The sequence below is a fragment of the Stegostoma tigrinum genome, chromosome 41 (genome assembly GCF_030684315.1).
Source record: "Stegostoma tigrinum isolate sSteTig4 chromosome 41, sSteTig4.hap1, whole genome shotgun sequence".
Classification (NCBI taxonomy): domain Eukaryota; kingdom Metazoa; phylum Chordata; class Chondrichthyes; order Orectolobiformes; family Stegostomatidae; genus Stegostoma; species Stegostoma tigrinum.
Window position 1 is genome coordinate 17,386,610 of NC_081394.1, and position 13,970 is coordinate 17,400,579.

At 44.9% G+C, this 13,970-nt stretch overlaps 1 protein-coding gene and 1 long non-coding RNA gene across 5 annotated transcripts in view; one reads left to right on the forward strand and one right to left on the reverse strand.

Annotated features, from left to right (window-relative positions):
* Positions 1-13,970, forward strand: part of LOC132206666 (uncharacterized) — a 64,533-nt gene that overhangs the window by 35,649 nt on the left and 14,914 nt on the right. The gene's annotated exons all lie outside the window — the stretch shown is intronic.
* LOC125448495 (alpha-2-macroglobulin-like) overlaps positions 1-13,970 on the reverse strand; it is a 109,814-nt gene that overhangs the window by 20,794 nt on the left and 75,050 nt on the right. For all 4 annotated transcript variants that reach the window (XM_059641243.1, XM_059641241.1, XM_059641245.1 and 1 more), the window contains 9 exons: positions 12,207-12,383; positions 11,789-11,870; positions 9,242-9,398; positions 7,302-7,382; positions 6,643-6,805; positions 5,918-6,138; positions 4,592-4,807; positions 3,842-3,975; positions 1,280-1,370 (listed from right to left, as the gene is read on the reverse strand). In XM_059641243.1, the coding sequence (XP_059497226.1) occupies positions 1,280-1,370; positions 3,842-3,975; positions 4,592-4,807; positions 5,918-6,138; positions 6,643-6,805; positions 7,302-7,382; positions 9,242-9,398; positions 11,789-11,870; positions 12,207-12,383 (1,322 nt within the window). The remainder of the gene's footprint in view (positions 1-1,279; positions 1,371-3,841; positions 3,976-4,591; positions 4,808-5,917; positions 6,139-6,642; positions 6,806-7,301; positions 7,383-9,241; positions 9,399-11,788; positions 11,871-12,206; positions 12,384-13,970) is intronic.

A 13,970-nucleotide genomic window follows, 5' to 3' on the forward strand; every position in this document is an offset into this window, starting at 1 on the left:
ATCCTCCCCAACAAATTGGAGGACCATAAAGCTGACCCTGTGTCCCCTTCATCCAAGCTATCCCCCCAGGAGATGGGACTAACATACTCCCAACAAGTATCCTGCCATCTCTTGGGATCTACTGACAGCTCCAGCCCTCAAACTGAGTGGATTTTTATTTTGTACAGTCCCTGGCTGCTGTGAACCCACTTACAGAAAGACTGCAAAAAGATTGACAGGGTTTGATGAAAACTAGAGGGTTCGAAGAGGCTGGATAGGCTGGGTCATTTGTCCCTAGAGTGCAGGAGGCTGAGGGGTGACAACAGAGAGGTTTAAAAAAATCACGAGGGGGATAGATGAGGGGAATAGCCAAGTCCTTTTCCCCAGGTTAGGGGAGTCCAAAACTAGAGGGCATACGTTTAAGGTGAGAAGGGAAAGATTTAAAAGAGACATGAGGATCAACTTTTTCATGCAGATGCATATAAGGAACGAGCTGCCAGAGGAAGTGGTATGAGTATAATTACAGTATTTAAAAGACATTTGGACAGGTACATGGATAGAAAAGGTTTAGAAGGATATGGGTCAAATGCCAGCAGATGGGATTAGTTCACTTTCAGAACCTGGTTGGCATGAATGAGTTGAGCTGAAGTGCCTGTTTCTGTGTGTGACTACATACCCACAGTAAATTGGCTGCCTTGTAAATACACTAGGGATGGACAATTAGGGATGGACAAAAGCAGATGGCATAGCCAGTGACACCCACATTCCTTGAAAAGAACAAAGAGCATAAGCTCTCAGTTTTCCAGGGTGAATTCCATCTGGCACTGCTCTGCCCAACTGACCAGTCTGTGATATGCTCTGAACTTCATGGTTCTCATCCTCATGATTCATGGCCCTAGCAGTCTCTTGGTCAAGGGAGATACGTTCTGTACAGCGATGATGTCTCTGATTCTGTTTCCAGTAATTACACCTAATGCCGATCTATTCTTCGCAGATCCAATCAAGAAGAGCAGAGTAAATCCACAGCTTAGGGAAAAGGATGATATTTTGGAAGAGGTTCTATTGTTGAAAATATGGGAACGAGAAGGAGGCAATGAAACACAAGGATTAAGTCGGCTGTGAGGAAGCGTACTGGAGAGAGTAGTGCAAGGAAATGTGTGCAGCATTGTGTTGGTGGACAGTCTGATCCCATAACTGGGTGGAGAGTGTGCAGGAGGGTTAAAAAGGTGAACCATGTGGAGCTGAGTGAAGGGTGGAAATTTTAGCAAAATTCAAGAAACTAAGCAAAGAACAAACTCACATTTTTATAAGATTCTTTATCAGCAGAAAATCCAGACAGGAGCTCCACTTCAACAATCACCATGTTCGAAGAAGGACGATCACCAGTGTAGCTAAAATCGTGTGAGAAAGAGAGTGAGATTGAGGCTCATGGGAGAGCATGAAGTGAAAACAGTACCCACACACAGTAAATACTGACCCTTACTCTCTTAAATACAGACCATCACTCCCACAAACAGTACATACAGACACTCACTCCAACTCCCAATCAATTCAGACACTCATTTCCACATCCTGTAAACAATGCCCATACCTCCCATACCCAATGAGTATAGACAGCCATTCTCATACCCAGTAAATATAGGCAGTCATTCTCATTACCAGTAAATATAGACACTCACTCTGACACCTAGTGCATTCAGAGATTGACACTCCCACTCTCGCTACACACTGACACTCACTCCCACTCTCGGCACGTGCTCACACTCACTCCCACTCTCGGTACACACTGACTCTCACTCTTGGCGCACACTGGCACTCACTCTCACTCTCAGTGAATTACTGAATGGATGAGTCAGACACTTTCATGACATTGAAGCAGCAATTAGATGAATACTAACGTTTGAAACTAAGTTAGGGAGAATAGTCAAGATAATAAAATGTGAGGCTGGATGAACACAGCAGGCCAAGCAGCATCTCAGGAGCACAAAAGCTGACGTTTCGGGCCTGGACCCTCTCTGATGAAGGGTCCAGGCCCGAAACGTCAGCTTTTGTGCTCCTGAGATGCTGCTTGGCCTGCTGTGTTCATCCAGCCTCACATTTTATTATCTTGGAATTCTCCAGCATCTGCAGTTCCCATTATCTCTAGGGAGAATAGTCAACTGTGAGGGTGATGTTTAGTGACTTCAGAGGGACATTGTCAAGTTAGCCAAATGAGCAGACACCTGGCAGACAAATTTCAATGCACAGAAATTTAAGGTAATGTATATTGGTAGAGGAATCGCTGAGAGATAATACAGGATCAATGGTACAACTTTGAAAGAAGTACAGGGGCAGAAGGAACTCACGGTTCATGTAGATAACATTCACTGTTACTTCCACACGCTGTAAATACCAACTCACAATCTCTTGCCCAGATAATACTAAACCCCTACTCCAGCACCTAGTAAATTGCATCCAAAGCCATTAACTACAAATCCTCACTCCCACACCCAGTAAATACTGACCATCCCTCTCACAACCAATAACTACAGATCCTCACTCCCGAACCTAGTAAAGACTGATAGTCTCACCCACACCCATTTTAAACTCACCCTTACCCCCACATCCTGTAAATAATAACCTTCAATCGTCCACTCAGTAAATATTTATCATCAGTCCCATATGCAGTCAATACTGACCGTCTGTACCACATCCAGACCCAGATAATACTGACTGCCTCTGCCATAGTGAACAAATATTGCCTGTCAATCTCAAACCAAATAAATACTGATTCTCAGACGCGTACCAATAATTCCTGGCCATCATGCTTTCAACCAATAAATATTGACACACACTCTCAAACCCTGCAAATACTGACTGTCCCTCCCACACGGTAAATACAAATCATCACTCTCACACCGAATAACTACTACCCACAGCCAGTAAATATTGCCCATTCCTCTCATATGCAGTAAATTCTGATACAGTGTCTCCAACACTCTCTAAATACTGACACCCACTCCTATACCCAATTAATACTGCGCTTCACACCAACCCACAGTAAATTCTGACTCTTACTCCCACACCCAGACAATATATCCTTGTCATCACACCAAAACCCACCAACTAATGAACCTCACTCCCAAGCAGAATGAATTCAAACACTCAGTCTCACGCCCAGTCAATATCAACCATAACTCTCATGACTGATAACACAACAGATGATGACTGTTATTGACACACCCAGTAAATACTGACCATCGCACCATGCCCAGTGAATACAGTCTCTCACTCCCACACCCAGTAATGACTGAGCGTCATTTCCACATCCCAGTAAATAGTGACATTCACTCTGATTGCCAGCTTATACTAATCCTTGCTCTCACACCCATTAACTACTGACTATTGCTCTTAGGACTGGTCAACACTGAACCACACTCTTACATACAGACCCTGTATTTCACTTTACATCTTGCTTCCAGTCTGCCATTATAAAAAGCACTGCAGAAATGCACCAGGATTCCTTGGACAACACCTTCTTAACTAGCGACACTTCCATCTAGATGGACAACAGACACATGGGAGTGCCATTGTCTGCAAGTTGCCCTCCAAGTCTGATTTGTGTGTGATGGTCAGTGCTTATTTGGTGTGGGAGTGAGGGTCCCTATTTACCAGTCATGCATCACCATATTTTCCATGTTGCTGGGTCAAAATCCTGGAATTCCTCCAGGAGTTCCCTCCCTAGCTGCATTATGGGTCTACCTAAAGCACAAAGACTGCATCAGTTCAAGAATGTAGCTCACCACCACATTCACAAGGGAAAACAAAGGGAAAGCAAGGAATCTTCATCCCCTCAATGAATTAAAAAAACCTCATGACTCACGTGACATTGAGAAAAATCCTATAAGTTTGCTCCCCCTGAAGCAGAGGGTCCAATGAATTTTGTTCCAACATTGCCACCGAAAGTTTGAAGACAGAATCTTTGGGTTTGACAGGTTCGTTATAACGGAGAATAGTCTGGGGATGGAACCATCAATTACTTTGTGACTAAAATAGCATCAAGTCGCCAACACTCACTAACAAATCCCCATAGCAACATTCTCAACATCCTGTGCCCCTCACTCCTGTCTCACTGTACCTCACTCCCACCTCCTGCTGTCCCTCACTCCCTCTGCCACTGTGTCCCTCACCCTTATGTGCTCCTGTCCCTCACTCCCACCTCCTCCCGTGTTCCTCATTCCCACCTTCCCCCCAACATCCTTCACTCTTGCCTCCTTCGTGCCCCTCACTCCCACATCTCCCCGCATCTCATTTCGACTTCCTTCTGTGTCCCTCAATCCTGCCTCCGCTGTGGCCCTCATTCCCACCTCCCTGTGTCCCTCACTGCCCCCATCCCCTTTACTCCCACTTCCCTGTGACCCTTAGTCTGCCTCCTGAGTGTCCTCACTTCTGCCTCCCTCGTGTCCCTCACTCCCACCGCCTACCCGCATCCCTCACTCCCACCTCCCTGAGCCCCTCACTGCCTCTCTCTGCTGCCCCTCATTCCTGCCTCCCTTGTTTCCCTTACTCCTGCCTCCACCAACTCCCCCACCCATGTCCCTCCCTCAGGGTGACTGGGGAAGCAGTGACTGACCTCGAGGAGGACACATCTGCTCCCTGTGATCAACACATTGTATTTTCCGGGAATCTCTGTCAAGGCTTCTCTCTGGAGCAGGAGCTGGTTGGAATCATCAACACGGAATTCCCTGTGGAATGTTGTTTCCGAGGTGACATTCACTGAGCTCTGATGACCACCTACATGGGTCAGCTCAGTGTATAGAGCCAGGGCCTGGAGAGCAACCACTGTGTCCTGGGGGCAGAAGGAAAGTGTTAGTCATTCTGATAGTGCACCCCCAACCAGCAAGCAGGAAAGCACACTGACACTCACATGAGGAAAGGCTTCAATCCCTGCCTTGACACAAGAGCTTTTAAAGGCTGGAGTAGAGCATTCATTCTATCATGCCTGCTCCACCATGCAGTGCAATTGTCGGCTAATCATTGGCTTCAACTCCACACTCTCGCCTCCTCACTCCCCAAATCCCTCCACCCCCCCAACAGACCAAAGTGTACTGAATCTCTGTGTGAATATATTCTGCAATAGGGCATTCATAACCCTCTGGGGTAAAGAAATAGAGAGCTGCACACCCCTTTGAGGGAAGAAACATCCTTTCATCTCAGTCTAAGACTGCCCTCCTCTCCTGAGAATCTGTCCCCACACAGCACTTTCCCCAAGCAGGGTGGGTTCAAGGGTGAGGACAATCTCTCAGTGATTCCCCTTTTGCCTACCTCTTAGAGAACATTGTCAGTCTCAATGAAATCCCTCTCATTCTCCTAAACTCCAGGCAACATTGACCTCATTCACTCAGCATTCCATCGCAGGACAAGGTCCTCCATCCCAGAAATAATCTGATGAACTGCTTCCAATGTATGAATGAAGCTGTATGCTGACTGCCTGTGACCCTTCTACAATCACAGACATGTCACAGCCAACCTTTTCAGGGTTCTCCTACCTTTGTACCTAGCTTCAAGTTATTAACAAAATTCAACATGTGATTCCCCATCTCTCTATTCATGCAGTTCTTATCTGATCCCCCAGTAATGTCCTTTGTTCTAGACCACTCTATTCAATACCTGCCAACTCCAAATCTTCACTATTCTGCTCACTTTCTGCTCTTGAATTTGATTAGCCAATGATTACCTCTGCTCTTAGCAATGTTAATAAACCATCCTTAACTCTATGAACCAATGTTGCCTATTAATCATTCCACCCTCACTGAATGCCTTCTGAAAATCTATATATACTGCATCTACCAGTTCTGCACACTCAACCTTCCTTATTCCATCCTGAAATGATGTGTACCTCTTCAGTGATCAGATCTCGCAGCCAGAATTATACTGAGGACCACTCTCTGGGTATTACCTGGGTTGATGCGAAGCCTCCATACGGATTCCTCTGCTTGACCAGCCAGCGAACAATGGATGTGGCATTGTCCAATTCAGAGTGTGTGATCTGGGGCTGAGAGAGGAGGGCCAGAAGCACATAGGCTGTCATTTCAACCTCCGCAGAGGGTGCTCTCCACCAGTATCCGTGTTCTTCCTCTCTCTCCAGGGTCTCCTCTTGCTGCCAATGAGTCAATCTGTCTGCAACCCAGAGATGGGAGGTTTACCATTAATTGTTCACAGGTCACAGAATCCCTGCAATGTGGAAACAGGCCATTTGGTCCAACAAGTCCACACTGGCCCTCCGAAGAGCATCCCCCCCAACCCCATTCCCTTACCCATACATTTCCCATGACTAACCAACCTAACCTAAACATCCCTGGACACTACAGGCAATTTAGCATGGCCTATTCCCCTAACCTGCACCTTATACTGTGGGGTGAAACCGGAGCACCTGGAGGAAACCCACCCAGACAGACAGAGAATGTTCAAACTCTGCACAGACAGTTGCCCGAGGGTGGAATCGAACCCAGGTCCCTGGTGCTGTGAGGCAGCAGTGCTAATCACTGAACCACCATGTCACCAACCATTGACAGCCCACAGGCCAAAGTCCCAGCACTCTCTGGCCAGAGGAAATGAAAGGGTAGCGAGGGAAGAGAGAGCAGGAGACAGACACAGAGAGACTGTGGACGAACATAGCCATACCTGTTTTGATGGCCAATTTTTCCAGCCGCTGGAGAACTCTTGTCCTCGCAAACTGGTCCTGGCCCAGCGTGAAGGTGTAGGCGAGAAGTGAGAGGGTGTAAGTGCTGTTCACTGTCTCTAATGTAGACCGCAGGCAGCTCAGGGCCCTGTTTGTAATCAGGCTCTAGAAAGACGATGGAGAGAGTGACTAAGGAACACTGAATCGCACGTAGAGCACATGGTGAAAATCCCCCACTTGCAATTCCCCATGCTCCTCGCCCCAAATTCCCTCCCCAACCCAAACGCTTAGCAAATTCTCAAGCGCAGTCATCCGACATCCTCAATCCCCAACCACCCCCAGATTCCCAACTCCCAACAATTCCACGTTTCTCACTCCCAGACTCCCCACTCCAAAGAAATCTCCAACTCCACGCATTTCTCACCTACCTCCCCATAATCTCTACTCTCAACAATCTGCAATTCCATGTTTCTCACCCACAGATTCCCAATTCTCAACGATTCCCAATCCCACATTTCTTACCTCAAAGTTCCCCACTCTCAACAATCCCAGATCCTACATGTTTCTCATCCCTGGATTCCCCACTCCCAACAATCCCCAATTCCACGTGTTTCTCGCCCTCAGATTCCCCAATCCCCGATGTCTGTGATGAAGTTCTCACCATCTCAGAACCTGAAAGTGTTGATTCCAATAACGCTGACGTCACATAAGCTGACAGAGAAATGTGATCATTGACTCCACCCTATGGAGACAGAGTGAGTGAGACAGAACAGAACTCTTCATGTTGTACACCTTCTGATATTGCGGCACTCCCTCAGTACTGACCCTCCGACAGTACGGCTCGCCCTCAGCACTGACCCTCCAACAGTATGACACTCCCTCAGCACTGACCCTCCGACAGTGTGACACTCCCTCAGCACTCATCTTCTGACAGTGCGACACTCCCTCAGCACTGGCCCTCCGACAGTGCGACACTCCCTCAGCACTGACTCTCCGACAGTGCGACACTCCCTCAGCACTCATCCTCTGGCAGTGGCACTGACCCTCCGACAGTGCGACACTCCCTCAGCACTCATTCTCTTGAGTGCAGTAGTCCCTCAGCACTCACCTTCTGGCAGTGCAGCACTGCCTCAACACTGACCCTCAGATCATGCCGCTCTTTGAACCACATAATTGTTTTGTTGAAGAAAGTGGCTTTTTGACCAATCGTTCTGGTACCTTCTCATTAAATGAAAATCATCACCTTATCCCAATCTTTTGTTGTTACCCAGCACCTTTACACCTTATTTCCATGAAAATAATCATCCGTTGCCCTCACAGATGTCTCAGTTGGACCTGCTGTCACTACATTGCTCGTCAATAGATTTCATCAGAGTAGGAAGGCTGATGTTTTGGGCCTAGACTCTTCTTCAGGAAGGGCCTAGGCCCAAAATGTCAACCTTTTGCTCCTCTGATGCTGCTTGGGCTGCTGTGTTCATCCAGCTCTACACCTTGTTATCTCAGATTCTCCAGCACCTGCAGTTCCTACTATCTCTGAATAAATTCCATAACCTGACTTTGAAATATGTAAAAGATATTTTTCCTTACTTCACTTGGTGGAGCCAGTTTGAAGGGCTGAATGGCCTACTTTTATCCTTATGTTTTATTACATTCACCTTTGCTTCATTTGCACATCATTTTCCACCTATGCTCCTTCTTGTTGTCTCTTTTTGAGTTAGAACAGTTTCACCCTATCCATTCTCTTTATCCTACATATGATTTTAAAAACCTTAAATCACTTCTCATCCTTTTTGTCTCCAAAGAGAGCAGCCCCAACTTCTTCAATCTATCCTCATCACTGAAAATTCTCATTCCTGGTACTATTCTAGTAAACTGATTCAGCACTCACTCCAAATGTTCACATCTTTGCTTTAATGTAGCACCCAAATTGTACACGATACTCCTGCTGAAGTCTAAACCGTCTTGTATGAGTTCAACATTACCTTCCTGTTCTTGTACTCTGTACCCCTATTAGAAATCTGAGGGCAGTGTGTGTTTATCCTACCGTCTTCAGTGATCTGTGCACATATATACCCAGGTCCCTCTGCTCCTGTGACATTTCAATTTGTACTCCCTATTTTATGTTCTCTTTCTTCTAATCACATTGCTTCATCTCACACTTCTCTGCATTGAACCTCATCATTTTGGCTCTGCATAGACACTCCAACAGTCAGTTAAACAGGATTTCCCCTTTATTACTTTCATTTCTTACTCTTGTTTATTCAGTATTGATTTAGTACCCACATTATTCCAAAATATTACCAACTTGATTCAAAATAATTATTTCTGGAAGCTTTCTCACCCGGAATTTAAACTGACTGGTCTGTAATTGCATGGATTATCGTCACAACCTTTCTTGAACCAGATTGTAATATTTGCAATGTTCTAGTCTTCTGGCATTTCCCCTGAGTCTAGAGCAGGCCGAAAGTTCATGATCATTGTGTCTGCAAATTCTACCCTCACGCACTTCCTTCAAAATCCTGCCAGTCATGGTGCCTTATTGACCTCAGATACCAATTCTTTTGACCCCGAACCCTCAGTCCTGCCTTTTGCCATTGGTACCTTGAGGGCATTGTTGAACAAGTATCCAAGGTTTTGGAAACAGCCCGATTCCAGTTGATGCCTCTGGAAGAATCTGACAGTGTCTTCTAGGATGTCATTATCAATGAAGATGTACTGACGAGCAGTTGCAAATGATTTCATCACAAAGGCTGTCAACCTGCAAGAAAGGGCTAAGATTATGATATTGAGGAAGCTGAATATTGACAGCTCTTTATGTCTTCTTCCTTAGTATTTTGTATGTTTTCTGTATTTTCTGCTGTCTATGTTGAGCTCTGTCTCTTGGTTGGTGAGCCTCTCTCTTACCTGGTTTTGGTCCCTCTCCTTCTGATAGCTCCCCACAATCCCCTCTCTTTGACCCATTCAGTCTCTTACAGAGGTGCGTCTATGGAATGTCATCACTATACTCTGACAAAATGTGTGTGTGTGTGTGTGCGCGCGCGCGCATGTGTAAGAGAGAGAGAGAGGCTCCATTTTTCTTTGCTTTGCAATTACCATTTCCTCAGGACTCCACATGTGTGAGACTCTGCACATATCTTGATTATCATTTCCCACTGAATTCCAGTATGGGGTTGGTTGGTTTGCCAAGCTGATTGGTTTTCATGCAAACGTTTCATCTCTGATCTAAGTGACATCTTCAGCGCTGTCTGGACTCCATTAAAGTGCTGTTGTTCAGTTCCGTTCTGAATTTATATGGCCCAATATGGTAGGTAGTTCTGTTTCTGGTTTTGCTTCGTAATGGTATGTGTATTTCAATATGTTTGTTCATGGTACCAGTGACTGAAAACCAGGCTTCCAGGAATACTCGCGCTTGTCTTTGTTTTGCTTGTCCTAGTACTGTAACTTTGTCCCAGTTAAACTGATGTCCTTCTGTGTCAGAGTGAACAGAAACGAGGAAGAGTTGGTCCTGCCATTTTGCTGTGGGTTGGTGTTCGTGTACTCTAGTGGCAGGTCTCCTGCACCTCTGTCGATGTATTGCTTCTTGCAGTTGCTGCCTGATGTTTTGTATGTCACATTTGTCCTGCTCATTGTGGGGATGGGGTCTTTCGTCCTTTAGAGTAACTGACAAAGCGTGGTTGTTGGTTTGTGTGCTATTATTATCCTGAGAGGTCTGAGGAGTCTCGTAGCCAGTTCTGATGTGTTTCTAATGTAGGGTAGGGTGGCCAGTGTGTTGGGGCATACAGTGTCTTCTTGGTGTTGCTTGTTTGGCAGGCATTGACGAATGAAACTGTTAGGATAACCCATTGTTTGCAAAGACTTTGTATAGGTGTTCCTCTTCATTATTGCATAGCTCTGGGGTGTCGCAGTATGTTATCATTCGTTTAAACAGAGTATTCAGATAGCCCTGTTTGTGGACACTGGGGTGGCCACTGTTGTAATTCAGGATTTGGTCTGTATGTGTTGTATTTCTGTATCTGCTGGTGAGGAATTCCCCATTGTTCGTTTATTCCATCATTACATCCAGAAATGGGAATTGCTGTTGTTTTCCTCTTCCCCGGTGAACTTGATCCCAGTAAATATGCAGTTAATAAGGTGGTGTGTTTCTTCTAACTTTGCTCATTCAATGATCACTGAAGGTATCACCCATAGTTTAGGCTGGATCTGGGGGAGGGCAGTGCGTTCCAGCCTTTGCATAACAGTTTCCACTATAAGATCAAAGATGGGTGAGCCCATGGGTGTCTCTTTAATTTGGTCATATACCTGGCCAGTGAAGACAAAGTGTGTGGTAAGGCATAGCTCACATAACTTCAGCATATTGTCCTTGCTGATTGAAATCCAGTAAGCTTGTGTCGCTTTCAGCTTTCTCCCGGCATGCTGTGATTATGATTTCCAAGTGAATCGATGAGGGTATAAGGTTTGGCTTTCTCTGTGTATAAAATTACTCTCCAATGAACCTGTGAGTGTGTGTTTGACTTCTAGATTTCAAGGTATATGTATGGACATACACACACAGAATGCTATATCCACCACACCAAATGTACTGTAGCAGTTCAATAATGCAGATCACCATCACTTTCACAAGATCAATTAGGCAGAGGTAACAAATGCAGACCCAACCAGCAAAGCCCACTACCCTGAATGATAATTTTATCTTTCCCCAGTGAATCTGTGCGTTTGTGTGTGTGTGTGTGTGTGTGTGTTTAAATATGTGCACGTGTACACATGTGTGGGTCTGAGCATGAATTTAGTTATGGGAATTATGACCAGTTTCTATTTTCTAGTAGATTTTTATGTTTGTAACTCTCATTTTTCTGACTATATTAAGATTCCTACTTCATGAATCCAGTGTATGTGTGAGTGACTTTCAGCCCTCTCCATGTTTATGATGATCACTATTGCTCCAGGGAATCTGTGTGAGAGATATAGTTTTAGCCCATTCTATGTGTATTATGACCACTTTCTCTCATTGAATTTGGTAAAAGCTTGTCTTTTAACTTTTTTATATACTCGCTGTGATCACTATCTATTCAGAGCATGTGTATGGTGCATGTGTGTGAGGTGTGCCATAGAGGAGGAATATGGAAATTGATCATTTCCCTTCATCTGTACCAGGTATTTCCCTCATGATCTTCATCTCCAAATGCACTGAAGGATCCATCATGATGTTTGTATGTCAGCTGGTTCTGGTATCCTGTGGAGTAGTGAGCAAGTTAATAGAGGTTAAACAAGTAAAGTTGTGGTGCAAAGTACATTAAGAAAGGTTAACTCATATACACACACATGGATTCACACACTCACTCAGACACAGAGTAAATCACTTCCACACTGTGTAACACACAAGAATAATACGTTCACTCACACAGTACCATGCACATTAACTCACACCCACAGTAATACTCACATCCAGTGTAACACACACACGCAGGCCCAGAGTAACAGACACACAGTTACACGCATGGACACATACAACATCCACAGATAACTATAGATACAGCCATACAATGTAACACATTCTGCAGAGATCTACCTGTCTGTAGGTAGCTAATTGCTTTGTCCCGAATTTCCCGAGTGAGCTGATCTGTTTTATTCAGGTATCTCAGTATGTAGATGTTTGGGGCAAATTTCACCATGTTCTGTTCTCCACACCCTGTGGGCAGTCTCAGTAACCCATCCAGATTCTGCATCGCAGAACTCAGTATGTCCCCTGGAGAGAGAGAACATTGCTCACAGACTCCTCTGACAGAGTTCAAAAGGCTCCAACCAAAATAAACACTTCACCCAAAAACTGAGTACAATACAATAGAACATTAAGAAAGGAATCTTGCGGGATTTTAATAACCAAGATATGAATTAGACTGAAGAGGTGGCTGAGGGGATAAGAAAATGTAGTTCCTATAATGTATATAGGAATCACTCCGAACCAAAGTGTAAAATTTGCCAAAAAGGAAGATTGATAGTAATGGAGATCAAAACAGAAAAGATAGCATTTTTTACTGTGGAGAAAGTGAGAGAGAGATTAGGAAACTGGGAAAAATAAATATTGATGCCTTGAAAAGAGTTCACATTACAAAAGTGGAGGTTTTAAAAATATAAAGGTGGATAAATCTCCAGGACCTTATCAAGTGTATTCTAGGACATTGTGGGAAGTTAGGGAAGAGATTACTGGGATCCTAGCAGAGATATTTGTTTCATCTACAGCAATGGGTAAGGTGTCAAGGACTAGAGGCTGGCGAATTAACAAGAGGCTGGAGCAGAATTCGTATGGAGCATCCAGGGGGGTTTTCTAGAGCAGTATGTATGCAGTCCAACTCGGGAAGGGGCCATACTGGACCTAGTGTTGGGAAATGAGCCGGCCAGGTGGTTCAAATTACAGTCGGGGACTACTTTGGAAATAATGGCCACAATTCCAAAAGTTTTACAATACTCATGGACAAAGATGACAGTGGTCCTAAAGGAAGAGTTCTAAACTGGGGGAAGGCCAACTATACCAAAATTTGGCAGAATCTGGGGAATGTAGATTGGGAGAAACTGTTTGAAGGTAAATCCACGTTTGCTATGTGGGAGGCTTTTAAAGAGAGGTTGATTAGCATGCAGGAGAGACATGTTCCTGTGAAAATGAGGGATAGAAAGGGCAAGATTAGGGAACCATGGATGGCAGGTGAAATTGTGAGACTAGCCAAGAGGTAAAAGGAAGCACACGTAAGGACTAGGCGACTGAAGACAGACGAAGCTTTGGAAGAATATTGGGAATATAGGGCAAATCTAAAACAAGGAATTAAGAGGGCTAAAAGGGGACATGAGATATCTTTAGCAAACATGGTTAAGGAAAATCCCAAAGCCTTTTATTCGTATATAAGGAGCAAGAAAAATGGCCCACTTAAGGACAAAGGAGGAAAGTTATGCGATGAGTCAGAGAAAATGGGTGACACTCTTAACAAGTACTTTGCATCGGTATTCACTGAGGACAGGGACATGACAGATGTTAGGGATAGACGTTTGGTTACTCCAGGTCAAGTCGGCATAAGGAGGGAGGAAGTGTTGGGTATCCTAAAAGGCATTAAGGTAGACAAGTCCCCAGGTCCGGATGGGATCTATCCCAGGTTTTTGAGGGAAGCGAGACAGGAAATAGCTGGGGCCTTAATAAATATCTTTGCAGCATTCTTAAACACGGGTGAGGCCCCGGAGGACTAGAGAATTGCTAATGTCGTCCCCTTGTTTAAGAAGGGTAGCGGGGATAATCCAGGTAATTATTGACCGGTGAGCCTGACGTCAGTGGTAAGGAAACTGCTGG